This window comes from Lathyrus oleraceus, unplaced genomic scaffold, assembly GCF_024323335.1.
Source record: "Lathyrus oleraceus cultivar Zhongwan6 unplaced genomic scaffold, CAAS_Psat_ZW6_1.0 chrUn0097, whole genome shotgun sequence".
Lineage (NCBI taxonomy): Eukaryota > Viridiplantae > Streptophyta > Magnoliopsida > Fabales > Fabaceae > Lathyrus > Lathyrus oleraceus.
This window is the reverse complement of record NW_026112488.1, coordinates 96554-120486: the sequence shown is the minus strand read 5'-3', so window position 1 is coordinate 120486 and position 23933 is coordinate 96554. Positions and strand designations below refer to the sequence as shown.

Here is a 23933-nt window from a genome sequence, read left to right as displayed (position 1 = left end):
GTTCAATGTCAATCCCTCTACCAACCAAATCTGTAGCAACAAGAATCCTTGTATGCCCCTCCTTGAAACCTCTATAACGCTTTAACCTACAAAATCATTGAAGATTGTACACAAATGTCATTGTTCATACAAGACTTCGTAACAGTGAAACAGGGTAAAGAAGACAATGACAAAACAGCAAATTAATAAACTAAGCCGACTGCAACGAAGTTGACCATAAACAATTAAGGTATAGGTACCAAGAGAAACACTTCTCCCCTGAACTTCATTTGCCATTCATAATTTTAAAAGTTAAAAAATTTACAAATATGAACTTGTTCTTTCAAATCAAAAGTGGTCTTTGCTATAGCACTAGAGCATTGAAACACTCATTCCTCAGTAATAACATCAAACAAATCTCTTGTATTTAAAAATTTCATAGAAGTGTGCTATTTTGTTTTGAAATATAATATCCCGGATACCCTTGATGAGTACTAAAAATGCTTATAGACAAACGTATATTAAATCCCAAAAAACTTTTGAAAAGAGAACATAATAACAAAACATACAAAATTTGGCCATTTGAATCACCAAACATCAATGAAAACACTTCCTAAGCATCCCATGTTATCTCATAAAACAAACCTTTCTTCCTGGGACATGCCAGAGTGAATGCATATAGATGGAAAATTGCATTCTATGAGTAGTCTGTCCAGCTCAGCTGCTCTACTAACACTTTTCACAAAGATAACAACTTGGTTGAAGTCTAGGGCATCAAGAAGATCATTCAATTTGCGATTTTTCTCCTCCTCTTTCAATTTGATGTAGTGCTGCCACAACAAACAAGGTAAAAGTCATACAAACCAGACATTTTAAGAGGACAACTTTAAAAGATATAAGCAAGTAACTTGCAAAAAGCCTACCTGAACAAGTCCATGAAGGGTTAACTTGGCTTCATCGTCAACATAAATTTCCATAGGCTGAAAGGAACAAATTTGACAGTAAATTATGTTAGAGTCCATGCTCAAGCTAAGGAAATCCACAACGAAATGAATGATGGATGTAGATCCCTTGAATCACAGTTCTTGTCTGCCTGTTTTGTCTCCTTGCAGAAAACTTCTATTTGCCACGGACATTGGCACTTACACCTAAAGAAAAATGGCAACAACATAGCCAAAATACCCCCCTAAAGAAAAAGAACACTCAACATAGCAAAAAACCCATCTATACCCGACACTAGCATATATTAGAGACAAAACAAACTTCCAACATGAACAAAACGAGAGCAGACAAAAGTGCATAACCCCACAGTCAGGAGCATTATTACAATCAATTCTACTTTACCCTTTTGTTATGATTTAAAACCAATTTAACACTCATTTTATGTTTCATCCCCTGCATTCAAAACGAAAATATCATGGAAAGAATAGGGAAAGTAGTACCAATTAGCAAGGTAGAGCAAAATTTAAAATAGAAGAAGAAAAATTTATTAAATAAGAAACTAGAGTAGAAATAACCATTTTTTGTTAGGAATAACATTACCGAATGGAAAAAAATAACTTACTAGTAATGAAAGGTTCAAAAATTCTTTGAGGTTTGAGAAATTTTGAACAAACAAAGTCTTTAATAGTTAGGGTTTAAGACCTGCGAAAAAGAAAGGGTTAGATTCATACAGAGAGAACAAATAAAGTTGAAGGAGAGTTTTTACAAGTTGAAGGAAGCTCGTCCGGGGAAGGAGAGCTCGTAATAGAAGGAAGCATGTTTATGAAGCGAGCTATACACAGATTTCAGTAAAGATTAAGAAAGCATTTAGCATGCTTACCATAAAACTTCAGCACCACTTTTAAAATAAGTGCTGCAAGTTCCCCAACTAAACCGAACCAATGTTGGAAAACCGAAGATAGAATGTTTGTGATTTTCTAGCCAAGACTTGGTTGCGGGATCTACATTAACAAAGAAACAAAACCATATTTATTATAATTACAATGTAAATCAATATAATACTCAATATCATATGCGATGTACTCATGACACTCTCACCTGCAGGATATCCAGAACCAAAGTTCCTGTGTATATTATCAGCAGTCTCATCGAGCACCCAATCTCTTACAGCTCGGTCCCTCGTAACCTGAAAGGTTGGATTAAAGATTTTAAGTAAACAATAAAACATTATAGTATACTGATGTAGTTTTAGAAGAGAGTTAAATACCTTTGCAGCTATACTTGCACCACTGACAACAGGATAAAGACTATCAGCTTTCTTAGCAACCACAAATTTGATAGATGGGAAATTTTTAGACATTTTTGCCTCATATTTCCCTGGATCTCCGACCGTATCAATATAAACCTGAAAAGCACAAATCATACATTACATTACATCTCTAATAATTCAATTATCTGCTTAACATTACTACCCAAGTACTTTAACAATAAAAGTTACAAAAGCCTCAATTTTCTCTTTCAATAGCCGATTTTACCTCGGTTAGAAGCACTCCGATTTTGAGGACCCTATCAACGAGGCCCATAGCAGAGTCATGTGATATCTCATTCAAGTTTATCTTATTCCTGTTAGAGTTACAAAAAGTTACAAAACGGAAGAAACAACAATTTGAAATTCACCAGAACAGAAAAACAACAAAATCAAAAGCTAACTAACTAGGGTTTATAGATTTACTTCTTGAGCATTTTAGCAGAGAGTTCCTTTGGATCAATGACATCAACAGCCCATCCAATAGAATCGTTGCCTTTCAAAGCTTCAAATAATTCCTCCCTCTTCTCTTCCTTCAGAGTCTTAGAATCTGTTTGAACAATCATTGGTGCCAATTTAATTGATTATAAAATAATCAGAAAAAAAAGAGAATGAAGTTGATTGAGAAAGTACCGGCGAAACTCAAAGTAGCTAGGGTTTTCTTGTAGGAGAGAGGACAGTATAAACAGCCATAGACCATAGGACCAAGAACGGGACCTCTTCCGGCTTCGTCGATTCCCATTATGCAAGGCTCCGATGCCCATTCTGGAACCATAGCTTCGGATCCCATTTTCGCACATATAATGGGGTTTAGGGGAAGAATCTTTCACACAGGATAAACAAGCTCTGATTGAGGGTTGGAAGAAGGGGGAGTGGATTTGGGAGAAAGAGAAGCAAGCTCTGATTGAGGGTTTGGGAGAAGAATGTAGGATTTTTAGGATTTGGGAGGGAATAACTTTTTTTTCGTGACATGGAGGGAATAAAGACTTTAGACGGCGCTTTTGGTTTTAATTTTTTTTTTTAATTTAAAGACTTTATACAGCGCTGACTAAGGTCTATATTTAAAAGCGCTTTCTAAAAGCGCTGTCTAAGGGGGGGTCTTAGACAGCGCTTTTAGAAAGCGCTGTCTAAGACCCCCCTTAGACAGCGCTTTCATTATTTTTTTGGAACATTTTCCGTGTTTTATTTTAATTTTAACCTTAGACAGCGCTTTCTTTTAAAAGCGCTGTCTAAGATGCGCTGTTAAAAGTCATTTTTGGCGTAGTGCATATTCATTTTTCCAAATTATTTTCCTTGGCAAACTTCTTTCTTGTATGAACTCTCAATACTTCATGGTCTTAACCATATTCTTATTCCAATATTGGATTAACGTTTAACTTTTCTCTCACTTAATTCATCTGATATACCGCTCTAAATCATTTGGTCACTTTTCTTCTGGAAACCACGACTACCCTTTTTATACCGAGTCCATAAAACATAACCACGACACATGATTTTGATTTAGATAATCAACACTCTTCAGAGCTTCACAAGATAATTTACTGATTCTTTGACTCCACGCCATACTGACGACTCTTCTCTTATAAATTCTTCAGTAATTGTGACAACTTTTATAGTCTATCTAGTGATATCCTTATCAACTTCACTTGGTCTGATTCTATATGCTACAAGCGTCTACTCCGACTGTTTCACTTTTCTCGTACTACTCCAATAAGATGATACCATTAGCATGAGATTGTCATACACCAATTCTTATGAGTAACTATCTCTCTGATCCTCATAAACTTGATTGAGCTCTTTCACCCATCACCTTCCACTGTGCTACTATGATTTCAATAGTGGAACACCTGGGATTCCTAGGCACTACTGGTTAGCTAACAGTCTGCATAGAAGGTCACGCTTATCCTCTAGAGTGCCCACCACCCAAAACATTTCTAGGACCTCACTAACATCCATTAGTAGAATAAATTTCTTGCTGACACACCAAGGTTTAGAATATGACCAACACCCTCCATATGATAGATATGCAAGTGATAACATGAAATAATATCACATTCTAGGACTCGACTTAATTAAATTATATTATTATTTACTTCAATTTACTTCATTTTATTCGATATTACTCGGTATTTTCTTTCTATTTATCTCAGGTAGCTTATTTGAAGCACAAGTGAAAAAGGAAGAAAATGAGGTGCAAAAAGAAATGAAAAGAAGCAAATTCCACCAAGCCAAAGCCCAGCCCAAAAGCAAGGCGCTGCGCCCGTGACGAGCGTCACACAAGCTGTGACGAGCGTCACGCCCTACCTACTTGTGTTACGAGTGTAACACATGGTGTGACGTACGTCACACCATTCCCCTATATTTTTGGCTTCAGAAGCGCAACAAAGACGTTGAGGCCTATTGTTACGCTTGACCATTTGCAACGTGAAGACTCTTTACACGGAAGACCTTTGGAAACAGTTACAACAAGTGACCAATATAAATAGTAGCTTTTGGCAAACCCTGCGGGACTCTCCGCTTCGTTCAATTTTCTTCTTCCAGCCGTGCAAGCATACCATTATTTTTCCTTTACTGTTTTTGCTTTTAATTGCAATTCTTATTTTTACTTTCCTTTCCAGTTAATCTTTCAGCACTTAATTAATTTTTCGCACAATAGTTTCTACACCGGAAACTATTGTGTATCTTTTACTAGATCTAACCTTACGTTAGACCCTAGACTTTTATTCCTTCACTTTTATTTTCCCGTCCGATTGAAGAATTCAAGAACAAATCCAACCGGTCTGTGGTGGAGTGTTCAAGATTGCTATAAATTATTCAGGTTCTTTAATTATTGTTTGAATTTATATATGCTCTGCTTTACTGTTTATTTATATTATTTGCCTGAGATGGAATTATTTATGCATGTTGATTATTTAGATCTGTTAAGCATGTCTGGCTAATTTATTTAGGTATCGGTATGTAGAGTAAGCGGAATGAAGGAATCAAAACTAAGTTGGTTTAATTACATTTAAAAATAAAATCACTCTTTTTACGGTCTCAATTTACAGGTTTAATAACAAGGTTTTGTACGAAAGTAAAAGACATAAAGAAGTTAAAATCAATAGAACGAGAGTTTGAGTTTTTAACTGGACAGTGTAAATTGGACATTAATTCTAGATCAGGGCGAAAGCAATTTTTAGAGTTAATTAAATTCTAATCTGTAGCGGTGTATTCGTCACTTTATGATTTATTGATTAAATCAAAAGCAAAGCATACAAAGAAATCGAGTCGCCACCGCACTTTTATTTATCCAAAGGATTGGCTAAAAAGCGAACAAAAGCCTAAGAAGTTTTACACATAGAAAACTAATGAAAAGATCAGAGAGTCTGGGTAAGGGGTAAATTACGCAATGGGAAGGTGTTAGGCACCCAAAACGTCCTAGGTACTCCTAGGGAGCCCTTTTCACACTTGTTGTATAAAAATGTTTATTTGTTTATGACATATTGTGCAAACATGATTGGGAAGATGAGAAAAGAATGTACAATTTTTATTATTTTTGTGTTTGAACGGATGAACCCGTTGCCTACGTACCTTCCATGAAAGGTAAGGATCAAAACGCCGTAGTTCGGCTAAAAGATTTCCAAAATATGAATGGGTTCATTTTAAAACAAGAGCACTAAGGCTTTTCATTATCAACGGGAGAAAACTCAACCAAGACCAACAATCCACCATGCAAGGATAGCTTCAACATACTAGTGAGGGGTTAACCCTATAATAAGTATGGAAGACTTACAATCAACTTACTAAGGATGTGGTGATATTTACATCAACCACTATGAGAATTAAAACCTATGGCTAATGTATGAAAACATATCAACAATGGACAAAGCCACAAAACAATTGAATGGGTGAAGTTAATTGATTATGAGTATTCACAAAAGGATGGTCAAAGTATGATTAGTATTCAATTCAGAAAGAAGTGTTATGAAAATGAAGTTTGAAAAGTCAAGGACTTAAGGTCCAGGTTTCTAATTTGAAAAAGACATGAAAATGTTTGCACACTATGTATTTACAAGTTTTTAAAAGTCAACAAGTGAAAAGGGGTTTTGAAACACAAAGGATGTGGATGAAGGAGTGTAAAACTTCCTAGAAGTTCACCTCTTGAGATCATATAGAAGATGATTCAAGTGTGTCCTTTGCAATAAGCAACAAACAAGTAAGAAAATGCAAAGCAAGGTGATACCGGATGCCAATCGATGGACTTATACCAATCTCACAAACAGAAGTGGATACCGGATACCAATCAATGGATTTACACCAATCTCCTAAAACAAAACAAAGATATCGGATGCCAATAAATGGACTTATACCAATCTCACAAAACAAACACGGATACCGGATACCAATCAATGGATTTACACCAATCTCCTAAAACAAAACAACGATACCGGATGCCAATGAATGGACTTATACCAATCTCACAAAGCAAAACAAAACATGGATATCAGATTCCAATCTATCTGGGCTTATACCAATCTCCAAAGCAAAACAAAACATGGATATCAGATGCCAATCTACCTGGGCTTATACCAATCTCCAAAGGATGATCATAGGAGCACAAATGCCAACAATATGGACTTACAATTGCATCCTCACATACAACAAACAAACAAAAGCAATAAGCAAAGAGGACATAAGTGGCCAATGAAATGGTCTTACACTCAATCCCTTCCAAATCATAGGAACAATGGCCAATGAATGGACTTACAGTTGATTCCTCAATGGGCAAACAAAGATGTCACAGAGATATGAAATGATGATCATGCAATAATGAATAATTAATGATGATAAATGCACAAAGCACACAAGTAAGCATGCACATATGGATCAATCAATCAATCAAACAGAGTCATTTAGCACACACTATATACAAGCAATTTGGCTCAAGCAAGGGTTAGACTTGAAAGTCAACTGGAATGGGGTAAGTTGTGCTCTTAACCTTAACATTGAGAGTTAAGGTGAAGCAGATGAAAGGATATGAGGGGTGTGCCTCATTGCTCTTATCCCTGGCCAGGGAGAGCTTTGAATGATATAAGGTGTGGGAGTTCAGAAAGTTGGAACTCTCTCCACAAGTTAATGACTCTATAGATCTTGGGTTAATATCCACAATGCTACAACATGTAATGTGAGCAAAGGGATGACACACTGAATAGTAGGAGATGGACTACACATCTCTTTTATCTACCAATTGCCTTATCAAAGGACTTTTCCTGCTTGGGGACAAAGATAAACAATCACAAACATTGCCTCTTAAGGAGGACTTCAGACAGGTGCCTGGCCAAGTAACAGGCCAGGTCTTCCAGACTACATGAAGAAGAGAAGTTATACCTAAAGTGGTTAAGTAACCAAGCAAAAGCAAGTTCAAAATGAACTTAAGCAACTAATGTACCTGAAAACAATCCAACTCAATCAGTATACAACTTAGATAAACAACCAACAGTTAATGCAACAGACAACCAATATAGGCAAAGGCATAAACCACAAGTCAATCTCAATTGAATCCACACCTACAAAACACACATTAGTAATCAAAAGCAAATATCAAATGCTCTCAAGATGAGGCATCATCAATTGTGTAACTTGCATGTGCAACCTGAAACAAAGCTTCAAACATGAGAGGCAAACCACTAGGACAAGGCCTAGGGTCAAAGGGGGAGAAATAATTCAAAACAGAACATGAAAATTGACAAGAATCAAGATTAATCAAATTAGAACATCATCCAAAAGGTCTCATGTCAATAGCATCAACCAAATTCATTTCATAAAGCAATCATGTCAAGGTATGCAAGTTGAAAGCTCAATGAAGCAACAGAATGAACAAAGGCGTATTAATTCAAAAATGGTTCAATAAATCTCAAGAAAAATCATGGCTAAACAGGACACATCAAATGATCACCAAACCAAAAATCAAAGCATTTGGACAAGTATAAGCATGTCAAAGAAATTCATCAAGTCAAGGTAAGCATAACCAAGCTCAAAGGAGGCACAAATTGATAAATCAACTTAAGGCAATCCTAAAACAGAGATGCCAAATTATAAATGACCCAAACCAAAGCCACAATAAACTTCAATGTGTCTAGAAAACATGTGTAAAATTTCAAGTTCATATGATAAAGCATAAGCATTTCACAAATCATCTAAGTTCAACACTCATCAAAAGTTCAAACATGGTCAACTAGCAAAGAAAATCCCAAACAAATCAGAAATAGATCTAAAAATTCTACAAAAATTCATGATCAATCCTAACATGTATATCAAGTATCACACAAAAATTCAGATGATTTGGCATTTATTTGACATGGAAAAGAAAATCAGCAAATCAAGCAAGCCAAGGTGTGACACACATTGTCACACCTCCATTAAACAGATCATATCTCAACAACCAGAAATGAGAAAAATTCAAACTCTATACCAAAATGACCATTAGGATGTCTAGTTTAAGCATGCAAAATTTCACAATCATTGGATTAAAATCCATCATTTCACAATCAAAATGGCAAGGCATGTCAAGAAAACACACATGTAAATAAACAATCCCTAGCCAAAATTAAAATCCATGCGTGCACAATTTCTGGAAAAATCATCAAAAAAATCTAGAGATCATGAGGAAGACAATGAAAAAAACCACACATTATTTGGACAATTATTCATAAAGTTATGGATTTTTGAAATGAATGAAAAAATTAAAATCAATGAAGCATATAGCATGAATAGCATGTAATGAAAATGCAAAGGCAATATTGAAAACATCTGGAGCCAAGGATCGATCCGTGTTAGGATTTGAATTTGGCGCTTCATCAATGAAACGCGTCGTTTCATTAAAGCCTATGTGGCAAGGCTTATGCGCTCAGAACCAATCATTTTGCCACGCTAATCACACGTGGACCACTACATGCAGACTAACACCAAAATCTCATGCAAACCAGCGCCATGAAGATCAAATAACGTTCTGGAAAAGAAACCCTAGGTGTTCATACGTGTTCATCACAGATTCATACGCTCAAGAATAATTGTACCAGAAATAAAAAATGAATACACCATTAGCTTCATCTTTCAACACACAACATGGATCGAGGCTTCGATTATGCTAATTCATCCTAGGTTCAAAGATTCGCATGCAAGAACATTCATACTTCAAACTTAGATTCGACATAACTCATTCATTTCTTGATGAAATTCCACGATACAAAGCTCAGTGCATTCTACATTCAAAGATCTACCACATGCATATCCTAATTTCATGAATGGTGATGATCGAATTCTAACCTTAATTGAAGTGCAGAACTGGATTTGTTGTTTTCAAGCCTTGTAAAGTCCAAACAGCAGCTCCTTAAGGCTTAGGTAGATGAATGGATGAAGGATTATTGCTCAATTATGCTCGATGCTGTTCCAATCCTCAACTGCCATGGATGATGCAACTTGCTACAGTTCCAGAATCTGCTCGAAATTCTCTTGATCCTGCTTCAATCCAGCTCAAAAATACTTGTGGATCATAGATTAACCAAGAACACAACAAGGTTTGTGAAGAAAATCGAAGAAAAGTTGAGAGAAAAAAATGTGAAGCTTTGTGAATCTAGATCTAGATATGAGAATTATGCCATGTTAATGCATTTTCTGTTATGATTAGGCTATATATATATGTGTTGTTAATGATTCTTGCTAATCATGATTAAGCAATGCCAAAGAGATTAATGAAATGAAGGTGTAATGGCCAATTTGCAAATGCACCTTAATGTGTGATAACCAATGCTACAGTGCATGATTCTGTGCTTAATTCACCTGAAAAATCCATTTGGAGCCAAATGCACATGATGGAATGTGTGGACAATGCATAGTTTTTGAATTTAAACTTTCCCTCCAAAATTCAAATGAAATTCAAATGAAAAATGCCAAAATTTTGTGATGAGAATTTATGATATGTGATGCATATTTTGGATAGAGCATATCAAGATAGAAATGTTCCAAAAAGAACCACTCCATTTGGCCTTTTGGTGCAAAAGTTATGCAAGCTTGAAGTTCAAATTCCATTGACCATGATTTGATCATATCTTTTTAACCACACATGAGAAATGTATGTTCTTGGACTTTTTGGAAAGGTGAGAGCAAGATCTTCAACTTTCATGTTGAACAAAATTTCATTTGAAGATTTCTTGATGATGTAAACTTGAGGAGAAGACCTTTCCATTTTTGGCAATTTGAAATTACAGGTCACTTACTATTTTTGGAAACTTTTCATCTGACCTCAAATTCCTCAATGTTGATGTTTGAAATGTCAAATGAGACTTGTATGGACATGAATGAGGCCTCTCTAACCATCTCCCACCTTCAAATCCATGATTGAATGCACAATTGACTTGTGTTGACTTTTCTAGGGTTTCAGCTGACCTAGCTATGCTCAGATGAAATTCAAGCCTCTTCCACTTGAGATCTTGATTCAAAATGATGTCATGGTTCATATGAGCTCTTGTGAATGATCATGGTGCCCAAATTCTTCAGAATGGCCACCATCTATTGCTCAATAGCTGCCTGTGACTGCTTTGACCTGTGATTGCTTCATCTGCAAGTAACAAGGTTAGATGACATATTTTTGTACTTTTGGTTAGTAAACAAATGAAAAGCAATGATATACAAATGCAAAACATGCTTGGTGATCAAGAAACCACTCTCAAAAGATGACCTAACCACAAGGAAGGAGGCAAGGTGCTCAATGATCCTTGAGGCAAATGATATGATATGATATGATATGATGCCATGAGGGATTTTAGGGACAAAATTGGGGTCTTACATAATCTTTTTCAAAAAGTATTTTTAAAGGTTGAATGTGAGGACGAGAGTTAAGCATTTGAATTTAATTATATAATCTAAGTCAACAGAGCGAGAGTTTGAGACAAGGATGTTTAAACGTTTAGTGTTTTCTTAAAAAGAGTTTCTACGGATTCTATTGTTTTCAAAAAGTGATTTTGGACTTAACTAATAAGTGACAGCTACGTTAATATAAAATCATAGTTTATTCAACAGAGCGAGAGTTTGAGATAAGACTTTTAATCAATAGTGTCTACTGAAAGGATTTGTTTTAAAACCAAGAAACCAACGAAGAATTGATTCCCTAATTACGACGAATTACATACCGATGTCCGCTTAATTAATATTTAATTTAGATCTTATTTTAGTTTTAACTTTTCCCCCAAACAATCAAAGTATTATCCGCCTTAGCTTTACGAAGTAACCTTAGAAAACGGTATATCGATTCATAAGTCCCTGTGGGATCGATATCTTTTAAAACTACGCGATAGAACTGTGCACTTGCAGTTTGTACCCCAAATTCGACTCATTAAGTCGCGATCAAGTTTTTGGCGCCGTTGCCGGGGACTTTTATTTAGTCAATATCGTAACTCTTCTGTTACGCTGTAGAGACTAAGGCTTATTTTTCTTTTCTTTTCTTTCTTTCGTTGATTTGTATGCCACATACTCGCTCACAAGGCGAGCCGTTCTACTTAAGAATCAACGATATCGAACTATATCTCCGAGTCTTACGACGAATTCGGGAATACCGTGCTGCGAACAATCTCCCTCCTGTCGAACTTCCTGATCTCAAAAATCTTCTTCCTTCGCCGATACCCGAGATTGCAGAAGACAAACTTAACCAATGTTTAGCAATAACACCGGACCCTACGCAATGCCTTAAGAAACCAACCCTAGACCTGAAAACACTTCCCAAAAATCTGAGATATGAATTCCTAGACTTAGAACTTGAACGACCAGTGATAGTTAATGCAGACCTAGGAAAACTCGAAACAGAAAAACTCCTGCATATCTTAAGAAAATATCCAACCGCACTAGGATACAACATCACCGATCTTAAAGGAATAAGTCCTTCTATTTGTATGCACCGCATCATGCTAGAAGAAGACTATAAAACTTCTAGGGAACACCAGAGGAGACTAAACCCGATCCTGAGTGAGGTAGTGAAGAAGGAAATAACCAAGTTATTAGAGGCAGGTATCATATATCCTATATTTGATAGCAAATGGGTTAGTCCTGTACACGTAGTACCAAAGAAAGGAGGTATAACAGTTATTGAAAATGAAAAAGGAGAAACTATAACCAAACGAATCGAATCGGGATGGAGAATGTGCATTGACTATAGGAAACTAAACAAAGCAACCCGAAAAGATCATTTCCCTTTACCATTCATTGACCAGATGTTAAAACGATTAGCAAAACATTCTCATTTCTGCTATCTAGACGGTTACTCAGGCTTCTTTCAAATACCAATTCATCCTGATGACCAAGAAAAGACAACGTTCACGTGTCCTTTTGGTACCTTCGCTTATAGACGAATGCCGTTTGGCTTGTGTAATGCTCCTGCAACCTTCCAAAGGTGCATGATGGCAATATTCGCCGATTTTCTCGAAAACATCATGGAAGTATTTATGGATGACTTTTCCGTATGCGGACAAAGCTTTGAGGAATGTCTTGAAAACCTAGAAAGAGTTCTAGAACGATGTGTAAAAGTAAACCTAGTACTTAATTGGGAAAAATGTCACTTTATGGTACAATAAGGAATTGTTTTAGGACACATTATATCAAATAGAGGAATTGAAGTAGACAAAGCCAAAATAGAGGTAATCGAAAACCTTCAACCTCCGAAAACTGTGAGAGAAGTACGAAGCTTCTTAGGACATGCCGGTTTTTACCGACGATTCATTAAAGACTTCTCTAAAATAACTAAACCTTTAACCGGGCTATTGGTGAAGGATGTTGAATTCATATTCGACAATAAATGTTTAGAAGCATTTCAAACGCTTAAACAAGCATTGATCTCCGCACCCATAATGCAGACACCAGATTGGAATGAACCATTCGAAATAATGTGTGATGCCAGTGATTACGTTGTAGGTGCTGTTTTAGGACAATGAAAGGATAAAAAGCTTCACGTTATATATTACGCAAGTAGAACTCTAGATGAAGCACAAATGAATTACGCCACGACCGAGAAAGAACTTCTAGCAGTAGTATTTGCGCTAGATAAATTTCGTTCTTACTTGGTCGGAGCCAAAATAATCATTTACACTGACCACGCTGCTATCAAATACCTCTTAACAAAAAAAGATGCTAAACCTAGACTCCTAAGGTGGATCCTGTTGCTACAAGAGTTCGATTTGGAAATCAAAGACAAGAAAGGAACTGAAAACATAGTAGCAGATCACCTCTCTAGACTTGAGAACCTTGAACCGGAAAGAACACCAATTAACGATGATTTCTCGTACGATAAACTTATAGCTACTTTGGGAGAAAATAACGCTGATAAACAGGTAGAAACCACCTTAGCCATATCTGTTACACCATGGTACGCTGATCTCGTCAATTATTTAGCTGCCGGAATAGTTCCACCTACTTTATCCTACCAGCAGAAGAAACGATTCTTCTATGACATAAAACACTATTACTGGGATGACCCCTTACTCTTTAAAAGAGGCCCCGATGGTATTTTCCGTCGGTGTATACCCGAAGAAGAGGTAGAAAATATAATCCAACACTGTCACTCCGCTCCTTATGGTGGACATGCAAGTACATCCAAGACCTGCTCTAAAATCCTACAAGCCGGTTTTTATTGGCCAAATATATGGAAGGATGTGCATGCGGCTATTAAGAAATGTGATAGATGTCAACGCACAGGAAACATATCTAGATGTGACGAGATGCCACAAAAGGGCGTTTTGGAAGTAGAGATTTTCGACGTGTGGGGGATAGGCTTCATGGGACCTTTTCCATCCTCTTTCGGTAACAAATACATACTCGTGGCAGTTGACTACATATCAAAATGGATTGAAGCTATAGCTTCTCCAACAAACGACACACGAGTAGTAACTAGACTCTTTAAGAATATAATATTTCCAAGATTTGGTGTCCCAAGAATAGTAGTCAGTGATGGTGGATCACATTTCATATCCAAGGTACTCGAAAAACTACTGTTTAAGTATGGCGTAAGGCATAGAGTAGCGACACCTTACCACCCTCAAACCAGTGGGCAAGTGGAAGTGTCTAATAGAGAAATCAAACAGATATTAGAAAAAACAGTCGCCACCTCAAGGAAAGACTGGTCATTGAAATTACCAGAAGCTTTATGGGCTTATCGAACTGCTTACAAAACTCCCATAGGAACAGCCCCATTTAAGCTCATTTGTGGAAAATCCTGCCATCTCCCGGTAGAATTAGAACATAAAGCCTATTGGGCTATTAAAAATCTAAATTTAAACTATAAGGCCGCCGGCGAAAAGAGAATCCTTGATATAAGCGAATTAGAGGAACTCAGACGAGACGCTTACGAAAATGCCAGAATCTACAAAGAAAGAACAAAGCAATGGCATGACAAGCGCATAGCAAGGAAAATCTTCAAACAAGGCGATACAGTCCTGTTATTCAACTCTAGACTAAAGTTATTCCCGGGAAAACTACGATCTAGATGGTCAGGTCCATTTCAAATTACCAATGTTTTCCCCAGTGGAGCGGTGGAAATTAAAGGAAAATCTATGGAACCATTTACCGTAAACGGGCAACGTATAAAACATTATCACTATGCAGAAAACAATGAAGATTCACAAGTCTTGCACTTAGACGAAATGCCTCCAGAATTTATAGATTATAATTGATAGTTTTTATGTCGAGCTTGCGACATTAAACAAAGCGCTTAGTGGGAGACAACCCACAAATATTTATATTTTCATTTCTTCCTTAATTATTCTTTTAAATTTTATTTAGTATTCTTTCTTAATTTATTTTAATTTATTAAAAACTTTTCTCTTCTTCTTTCGGCATTTGGCCAAATCCTGACTAAAACTCTTGTTTTCTTTTTCTCTAGCTAACACTAACCTGATGGGACAAATTGATCGTATGGGTATCAAATTCAGAGGGAAAGCTCAAAAGGTTTGAGGAACTAGCCACGAGAGAGATGCTGCCTAGTTTGTATGCTGATGATTGGGCAATGACTGCCCTTGGACTAAGAGAAAGTGTCCTGTATTTGTTGAGTCAGATTGGGTGGGAAACCTCTCCTATCCGTAGACATTTCGTCACCTACCGGAGACTAACACTAGAATTCCTTAGCTCCCTGATCTATCTACCCAGCCATGGGAAAGAAATAAGCAGAGGTTTCATCCAGTTCAGAATGTTTAACATGGAGTATCAATTTAATATTCAAGACTTTACCAACCTTTTAGGTTTCCCTACCTCCCTTGATACATTCACAGTGAGCCAAGAAGAACTTTTTGAATATAGAGAACTTGAACACTTTTGGGGAAGCTTGACTGGAAATGACGATCCCGAGGAACATGAGTTTCTCTCTGGGAACATACATAACCCGGCCTTCCGTTATTTCCATAAGATCCTGACCCACACCTTATTTGGGAAGAAGTCAAACAGTACCTCAGTTTCACGTGATGAGCTCTTTATCATATTTTGTGCTTCCCAGAACCGTCCAGTAAACGGTGCCACTTTTATGTTGGCAAATTTTGACCACCTTATCCAAGATGAACGAGCACCAATTCGAATAGGCGGTTTGATAACCATGATTGGTAATGCTATCGGATTACGTCAACCTATGCTTGACTTAAGCCCTTTTTGTGGCATTACGATTATGAGTATACCCTTCCTCTTCAACACTATGTTTATAGCAAACCTAGGATCTGAAGAGTTTGAGCTTATAATTAATAACCAAGTTCTTTGCCTATTCACCTTGCTCAGTCCTAGGACTAGTGTTCATAACCGCAATAACTGGCTCTACAATCTAAACGCAACACCCTCTCCAGCTAGATCTACTGAATCCATCTAGGACTATGAGATTTGTGATGACCAGACCCCTTATGCTGAATCTGACCCTCAGACACCATCTGGTTATTATGATATTGATCCTCCTCCTCAACCTACCCCGACCGAAGAGTCGGCAATACCTGATCCTAGACATCATATGCCTGGAGCTGATTATAACACCACCATTCAAGCTTTGATGTCAGAACAGGACGCCCTCAGAGAAGAGTTAGCTAACATGGGACAATAATTTCTGGGATACATGAACAGTATGACAACTCAATTCCACGAGTTGCTGAACCATGTTAACTCCTTTGCTCATCTGGCCAGAGATCGTGCAGATGGATAGAAGTTGTTTTTCTTAGTTATTTAGTTTTAGTTAGATTATTCATTAATGTTATTTCAAATTATGTTCGTATTTGTTTCTCTTTCGCATTTTTTTTTTGTTTTCTCCTCCAATGTTACATTATGATTATTTTATGAAGCTATTGATTTATTTTACTTTACTATGAGTTATGCAATATCTAGCAATAATGCTCTCTATTGTATGCTACCTACATAACTTATTAAAGATATATATATATATATATATATATATATATATATATATATATATATATATATATATATATATATATATATATATATATATATATATATATATATATATTATGGAAAGTAGAATAGCATGCAAGGCAATTTAAAGTATCACAATAGCCAAATAAAATAAACTGAAGCAAAACAAAATAATAAAAATAAATTACTATAATTATTATAAAGAACGCAAGAAGTAACGTGCCAGAAAGACTGTGTGACGAGCGTCACACAATCTATCACGGACGTCACACCAAGTGCCTGTGACGCCCGTAACGCCCCTGTCACGAGCGTGACACCGTCTGACCATGTTAACGTTACTAACCGTTGGGAGACGACTGTTACACCACTTCACCTTTTTACCTTCCCCATTTATTCACATTTACCCACATTTATTTACTTTTCAACCACTCCCTTTCCAACTTCCAATTTTTTTTCCTATAAATACCCACCATACCTTTCTTCATACACCACAAATCATTCTATAAACTACATTTCTTCCTATTACCTTTACTTCTTTCAAACCACTTACCGATATGGCGGGCAACCAAGCTTTCGGAAATATCATCTTCCGATCCGAAGATGACAATTATCAAAGGGAGCAGTTCGAGCGTTTCCAACAACGAGGTGTCACCTCTACCAGGTATCCTGATCTAACTTGTTTACAAGAATTAGGATTACTGCAAGGTATAGAATGGATGTTCCGTCTTGCTGATTTAACCTTTCTATGCACGCATAATCAACCTACCTACCCCTCCCTAACCTTAGAATTTTTAAGTTCATATGCGTACGACACTCCCACCGGTGAAGACGAGTACTTAACCGGTACCGCAACCTTTCGTATGTTCAACACCGAATACTCCTTATCCCAAAACCAATTGAGTACCATGCTACAGTTCCCTGTAGAAGGTCAAGTCCACCCGAGAATCCCTCCGAATTCCCAGTGGAACATACACGCCTTTGACCTCTTTAGGAAAATATCCAGTGTAGATGCCAACAACTGGGAAGAGCTCCTTGTTTCCCATATACATAACCCAACTATCCGGTACTTTATCCGCATCCTGCAAAACACAGTTTTTGGAAGACCGAACAACAGCAAAGTCAACGCAAAGGAATTATTCTTCCTCGAATGCGTCTTCGAACCGGATACTAAGGTAAACGCCGCCTCCTTCCTATTTCATCATATCCGCACATTATGTGCTAGAGGCCGTCAACCTTTTGTAATTGGTGGATTAATCACCACCATAGCACTTGGCTTAAACCTAGGGGACCGACTCCAAACTTTAGAATCTTTACCTCCCCTATTTATGAATATAAGCTACTGTCGGTCCAGCCGCCTAATTAAGAACAGAGTAGGCGGAAAATATTACCTTATGGTGAATAACCAGGAAGTCCCAAGCGTTGTTCTACCCAACATTGCCCTAACGGATGTCACCAACCCCAACCGCCACCTCTATGATCTGAATGCTCCCGAAGCTACCAAGCCTTCACACGCAAACCCGTCTACAGACGAGTTCGAAGAAATGGAGCTAGGTGATCATGCTCCTGCACAACAATCAGTCTCGCTCAACCCTTCCGATAATGCAGCTGGCCCATCCTCACGACGTCGTCGACGAAGAAGACCTGCAACCAACAACGACATCATGTATGCTATTGATGGTATGCAAGCGCATAATCTCGAAATGATGCAAATGATGCGCCAAATGCAACAACAACAGGAAGCGAGGAATGCTATAACCGATCAGCGGTTCACTGAGTTGCTCAGCAGGTTTGGCGACTTAGAAGTACGTCAACGATCACCAGGTCCAAGAACAAGAGGCGGAAGGCAGCATTGATTTAATTTCCTTTTCTTTTTGTATTTCCTTTGATTTCCTTAAAACATTGGGGACAATGTTTCATTTAAGTATGGGGGGGAAAACCGTGTTCTTTCTATCCTCCCTTCTTCAAGTATGTACCTTTCTTTTCATTGTTATTTCCCTTGAATTAAAAAAAATAAAAAAAATTCTTATAATATATTTTAAGTTAAGTCCCTAGTGTGAAAAATTTCTATTATCTATTCCCCCAAATATTTTCATGAGCCATAACAAAAATTCAACACACTCAGTAAGTATAAAGGTTGCTTATTTTATCGAACTTGAACAAATTAAGACAAAAACTATTACCACCCCAACACTCTAAACAAACCTCAACTTGTTAGATCAGAAAGGCAACTGTTATACAAGTCCCTGGATTTTTAACTTTATAGTAACCCCGAGTAGTTTATACAAGAAGTCAGCACCATCTTAATAGCAAACTACGTGGAGGGCCGATGAATATAAGTGAATGATTCCCAAAAATAAATAAATAAATAAATAAATAAATAAATAAATAAATAAATAAATAAATATATATATATATATATATATATATATATATATATATATATATATATATATCAGGAAATGCACTAATTAAGTTAGGTGATCCTTACCAGATCATTTAATCTAAAGGTTGCAGATCATACAAAAACATAGTACGAAAGACCCATTATGAGTTGGTTCAGCAGGTATCTGGTACTGAACTTGGTAGGGAGGACTACGGTCCGATCCCCCGCAATTCGCAATGGACTAAATAACGAAGTTATCCGACTCATGTACCAGAGCTTCAAGCTAAAAAGGGGATCAGAATCACTAACCGGTCACTCCACTATGTGCGCGAAACGATAAAGGGCTTAATGTGATTTCGCTAGAATGAAAACGGGTGAAATAAGAGAAAAAGAACCAGGCTAGCTATACTAGCATGACTCGAACTGGTTTGCATGAGGTAAGATTATCAGATATGGTAACGGTAGTTCTTGATGTCGAGATTAAATTCAAGTTGCTTCTAAACAAAATCTACTTGCAACCTAGTACGAATTGATGTGTGTTTTGAAATTTCATCTGGCTAAATTTTTAAAACGAGTTCTATACTGTATTTTGCTTGAGGACAAGCAAAGGTCTAAGTATGGGGGAGTTTGATAACATGAAATAATATCACATTCTAGGACTCGATTTAATTAAATTATATTATTATTTACTTCAATTTACTTCATTTTATTCGATATTACTCGGTATTTTCTTTCTATTTATCTCAGGTAGCTTATTTGAAGCACAAGTGAAAAAGGAGGAAAAGGAGGTGCAAAAAGAAATGAAAAGAAGCAAATTCCACCAAGCCAAAGCCCAACCCAAAAGCAAGGCGCTGCGCCCGTGACGAGCGTCACACAAGCTGTGACGAGCGTCACGCCCTACCTACTTGTGTTACGAGCGTAACACATGGTGTGACGTACGTCACACCATTCCCCTATATTTTTGGCTTCAGAAGCGCAACAAAGACGTTGAGGCCTATTGTTACGCTTGGACATTTGCAACGTGAAAACTCTTTACACGGAAGACCTTTGGAAACAGTTACAACAAGTGACCAATATAAATAGTAGCTTTTGGCAAACCCTGCGGGACTCTCCGCTTCGTTCAATTTTCTTCTTCCAGCCGTGCAAGCATACCATTATTTTTCCTTTATTGTTTTTTCTTTTAATTGCAATTCTTATTTTTACTTTCCTTTCCAGTTAATCTTTCAGCACTTAATTAATTTTTCGCACAATAGTTTCTACACCGGAAACTATTGTGTATCTTTTACTAGATCTAACCTTACGTTAGACCCTAGACTTTTATTCCTTCACTTTTATTTTCCTGTCCGATTGAAGAATTCAAGAACAAATCCAACCGGTCTGTGGTGGAGTGTTCAAGATTGCTATAAATTATTCAGGTTCTTTAATTATTGTTTGAATTTATATATGCTCTGCTTTACTGTTTATTTATATTATTTGCCTGAGATGGAATTATTTATGCATGCTGATTATTTAGATCTGTTAAGCATGTCTGGCTAATTTATTTAGGTATCGGTATGTAGAGTAAACGGAATGAAGGAATCAAAACTAAGTTGGTTTAATTACATTTAAAAATAAAATCACTCTTTTTACGGTCTCAATTTACAGGTTTAATAACAAGGTTTTGTACGAAAGTAAAAGACATAAAGAAGTTAAAATCAATAGAACGAGAGTTTGAGTTTTTAACTGGACAGTGTAAATTGGACATTAATTCTAGATCAGGGCGAAAACAATTTTTAGAGTTAATTAAATTCTAATCTTTTTCAAAAAGTATTTTTAAAGGTTGAATGTGAGGACGAGAGTTAAGCATTTGAATTTAATTATATAATCTAAGTCAACAGAGCGAGAGTTTGAGACAAGGATGTTTAAACGTTTAGTGTTTTCTTAAAAAGAGTTTCTACGGATTCTATTGTTTTCAAAAAGTGATTTTGGAGTTAACTAATAAGTGACAGCTACGTTAATATAAAATCATAGTTTATTCAACAGAGCGAGAGTTTGAGATAAGACTTTTAATCAATAGTGTCTATTGAAAGGATTTGTTTTAAAACCAAGAAACCAACGAAGAATTGATTCCCTAATTACGACGAACTACATACCGATATCCGCTTAATTAATATTTAATTTAGATCTTATTTTAGTTTTAACTTTTCCCCCAAACAATCTAAGTATTATCTACCTTAGCTTTACGAAGTAACCTTAGAAAACGGTATATCGATTCATAAATCCCTGTGGGATCGATATCTTTTAAAACTACGCGATAGAACTGTGCACTTGCAGTTTGTACCCCAAATTCGACTCATTAAGTCGCGATCAGCAAGATCCACTCGATTACAACCTTAAAGGTGTACGACATTCAGATTTATATTATGCTCGAATAAACTTATCCAAATTAGTTTGACAATATTTGATTCTTGTTACTACATTCCATATCAAATCCTCTTATAGGGTCATAATTCATTCAAGGTTTCTGCCGACATAGGATCTCGATCAATAACAAAATAACCATCAAGGAACTTCAAGTCATTAACGAGACACCACTTCCAAGAAACCTTAAGCAACTAGACTGTAACTGCGAGTTTCCATACTACTCACAGAGTCACACAACACTTCACACCTTTGGGAATAACATTGCACTTCCTATCTAGAACCCTTCATCTCAATGTCTTGATCCATCTTCAAGAATCTTAGTTTAAGATCTTACTAATATACAACCTAATTTACATAGTTAACTTCAGGAATATCTGATTCCCATTCCTCCTCGGAAGTATAACTCATTAATCCTTCCAATAGGGTAGAGTATTGATGCATACAATAAGTACTACTCTCTTGAGGGTCTATGTCTAATGTCATGAGTCTGAGAAATTATCGAATGCCATATTCTGACTAGCCAATTTACACCTTACTAATGCATATATAAAATACATAACTAACCTCCTCAAGATCACCACTCAGTAAGTCTCTTCCAACTTTGTTCCTTATAGTTATTCGTAGTCATAACAATGGTACTTCTAAGACTTACTTAAACTGAGCATGGTTCACCAGGTGGGTTCCCCAAACATCTGACTTCTATGATATCTCTACAGATGACCAACTACGTATTACACCTTCAAAAATTCCCAATTTCAAAAATATCAATTTGGCTTGCATTAACTTGCATCTCTATCCTCCACTCACACATCCACAATGGTACACCAATGAGATTTAGGATACCCTCGGTTCCAATAAGGTATGAACATCATATTCCGTGATCAACCAACCAAACACTACTCAAGAAGATAAATAACAATTGGACTTCCAATAAGCCACTATTACTCTTGCAATTCAAATAAGATGCACTTATGATGAACCTTAACATTACCACACACTTATGACTGAAATTTTCTTCTAAACCAATACCTACTACACATTTCATCATACTGGGGTTACTTGTCTAGATGACTTGCTACGGACAATCCTCATTGTCCCCCCATAAGCTCTTACAACATAACATATTTCACATCATACACTTAGTCCCCATGCTCCATCTTATCTTGTCTTTTGTTGTCTATCATAAACTCAACTTATCAGATTACAAGACTCACTACTCAAGAAAGTGTGTGTTACTTCGCATCCATCTCAAGACAAGAAATCCATTACACACACTTGTGACCATAATGCCACTATCACATACTTCTCTTAATACCAAGGTTTAACTTTTTTTCCACTACACTCCCTCCTCTATAAATCTCCATATATGAACGATCATCAACCATACACCTTTATCTTAGCCTCAATAAAATCCTTATGACTCCATAGTCTCCTTAAAGTTCATTCCATTACGATGATTATAATGTAAGGTTTACACTGCTCCCAAACTTTATGTCTGCTTCTTTTCTATGATAAGCCCATTAACTCCAATAATAGAACCATTATACTATAAATTCCTTAAATCCAATTACTTGCTCTTTTCCTAAACCAGATCTCCTTCAACCAAAACCCACTAGAGCTTCTGTTACTATATAATGCACGATCTCTCTTCGAGATAATCTCTTATGATTGATCCTTAGATAACTCAACATTCCATAATGGTCTCTTACTAACACTGAATCCTTGGCGAACTATCTTGAACCTGATATCCCTATTTAAGTCTGAATATACTTGATTTATCTTCTACCCTTCATTTGGTGCGTACAAGTTTCACTTGGAATGTGCATTCATGTCCTCGAATCTCTTCTTAGACCTCACCACTACCTTAGACTCTTACAAAGGTGTCAAAGGTCCTTATTTCTCAAGCTCATAACCACTTAGAAGGTACCATTCTGAACATACTCCCTGAAATACTCTCGTTCTTCCAAGATATTCTAGTGACCTTAGAAATTGAAACACTGATGCACTATCTCACTTCTAGACCTTATGACATATGTGCAACATAACCATCCTTTCTCCTTCACTACATGGAATTACTTACAATACTTATTCCATATCAGTGGGTCAATCTTATTCTACTACCAGATTCACATATTTCTCAAAACTCTGAAAATTCATCCATCAGAAATCCCCACTTCCCGACTCCTTTAGCATTATAAGATTGCTTGAACCATACACCTCTCTTCAATTACACGTTACCAAAGTTACGACTTTTACTAAGGCTTCAACTGAATTAATCAGTTCTCCTTACTGTCAAACTCTTGACTTGAGTCCACCCTTGAAATACAAGCTCTACACCACCTTCGGAGTCCTCGTGGTCACTCAACCATGATCCTACCTACCACGGACATAGCATTAGGTTGATCAGGCCCAATAATACATACAGTGATATTAAGAATCATGTTGGCTAAACACATATATGAGGAAGGAATAGATTTACTTATGATGTTTCAAGGCTAGGTC

The 23933-nt window shown here is 36.7% G+C and overlaps 2 protein-coding genes across 2 annotated transcripts; both read right to left on the bottom strand.

The window, feature by feature from the left end:
- Positions 1-4: 4 nt before the first annotated feature.
- LOC127112384 (DEAD-box ATP-dependent RNA helicase 15-like) lies at positions 5-1137 on the bottom strand (the record flags this gene model as incomplete). Its single annotated transcript, XM_051046342.1, has 3 exons — positions 903-1137; positions 625-809; positions 5-86 (listed from the first exon to the last, which is right to left on the bottom strand). Coding segments are annotated over exons 1-3 (366 nt in total), but the record flags the coding sequence as incomplete, so codon positions are not given.
- Positions 1138-1384: 247 nt separating this feature from the next.
- LOC127112385 (ribonuclease H2 subunit A) lies at positions 1385-3161 on the bottom strand. The gene is made up of 7 exons (XM_051046343.1): positions 2861-3161; positions 2654-2777; positions 2457-2544; positions 2189-2326; positions 2020-2107; positions 1802-1922; positions 1385-1623 (listed from the first exon to the last, which is right to left on the bottom strand). The coding sequence occupies exons 1-7, from the start codon at positions 3015-3017 to the stop codon at positions 1617-1619; spliced, it is 723 nt and encodes a 240-aa protein (XP_050902300.1). The 5' UTR covers positions 3018-3161; the 3' UTR covers positions 1385-1616.
- Between the last annotated feature and the right edge of the window lie 20772 nt (positions 3162-23933).

Coding starts and splice junctions, on each gene's coding strand:
- LOC127112385 (XM_051046343.1), bottom strand. CDS start 3,017: ATGGGATCCGAAGCTATGGTTCCAGAATGGGCATCGGAGCCTTGCATA. Junction 2,778..2,860: donor AGCTACTTTGAGTTTCGCCG/GTACTTTCTCAA, acceptor TTGTTCAAACAG/ATTCTAAGACTCTGAAGGAA. Junction 1,923..2,019: donor TGGTTCTGGATATCCTGCAG/GTGAGAGTGTCA, acceptor TTGTTAATGTAG/ATCCCGCAACCAAGTCTTGG.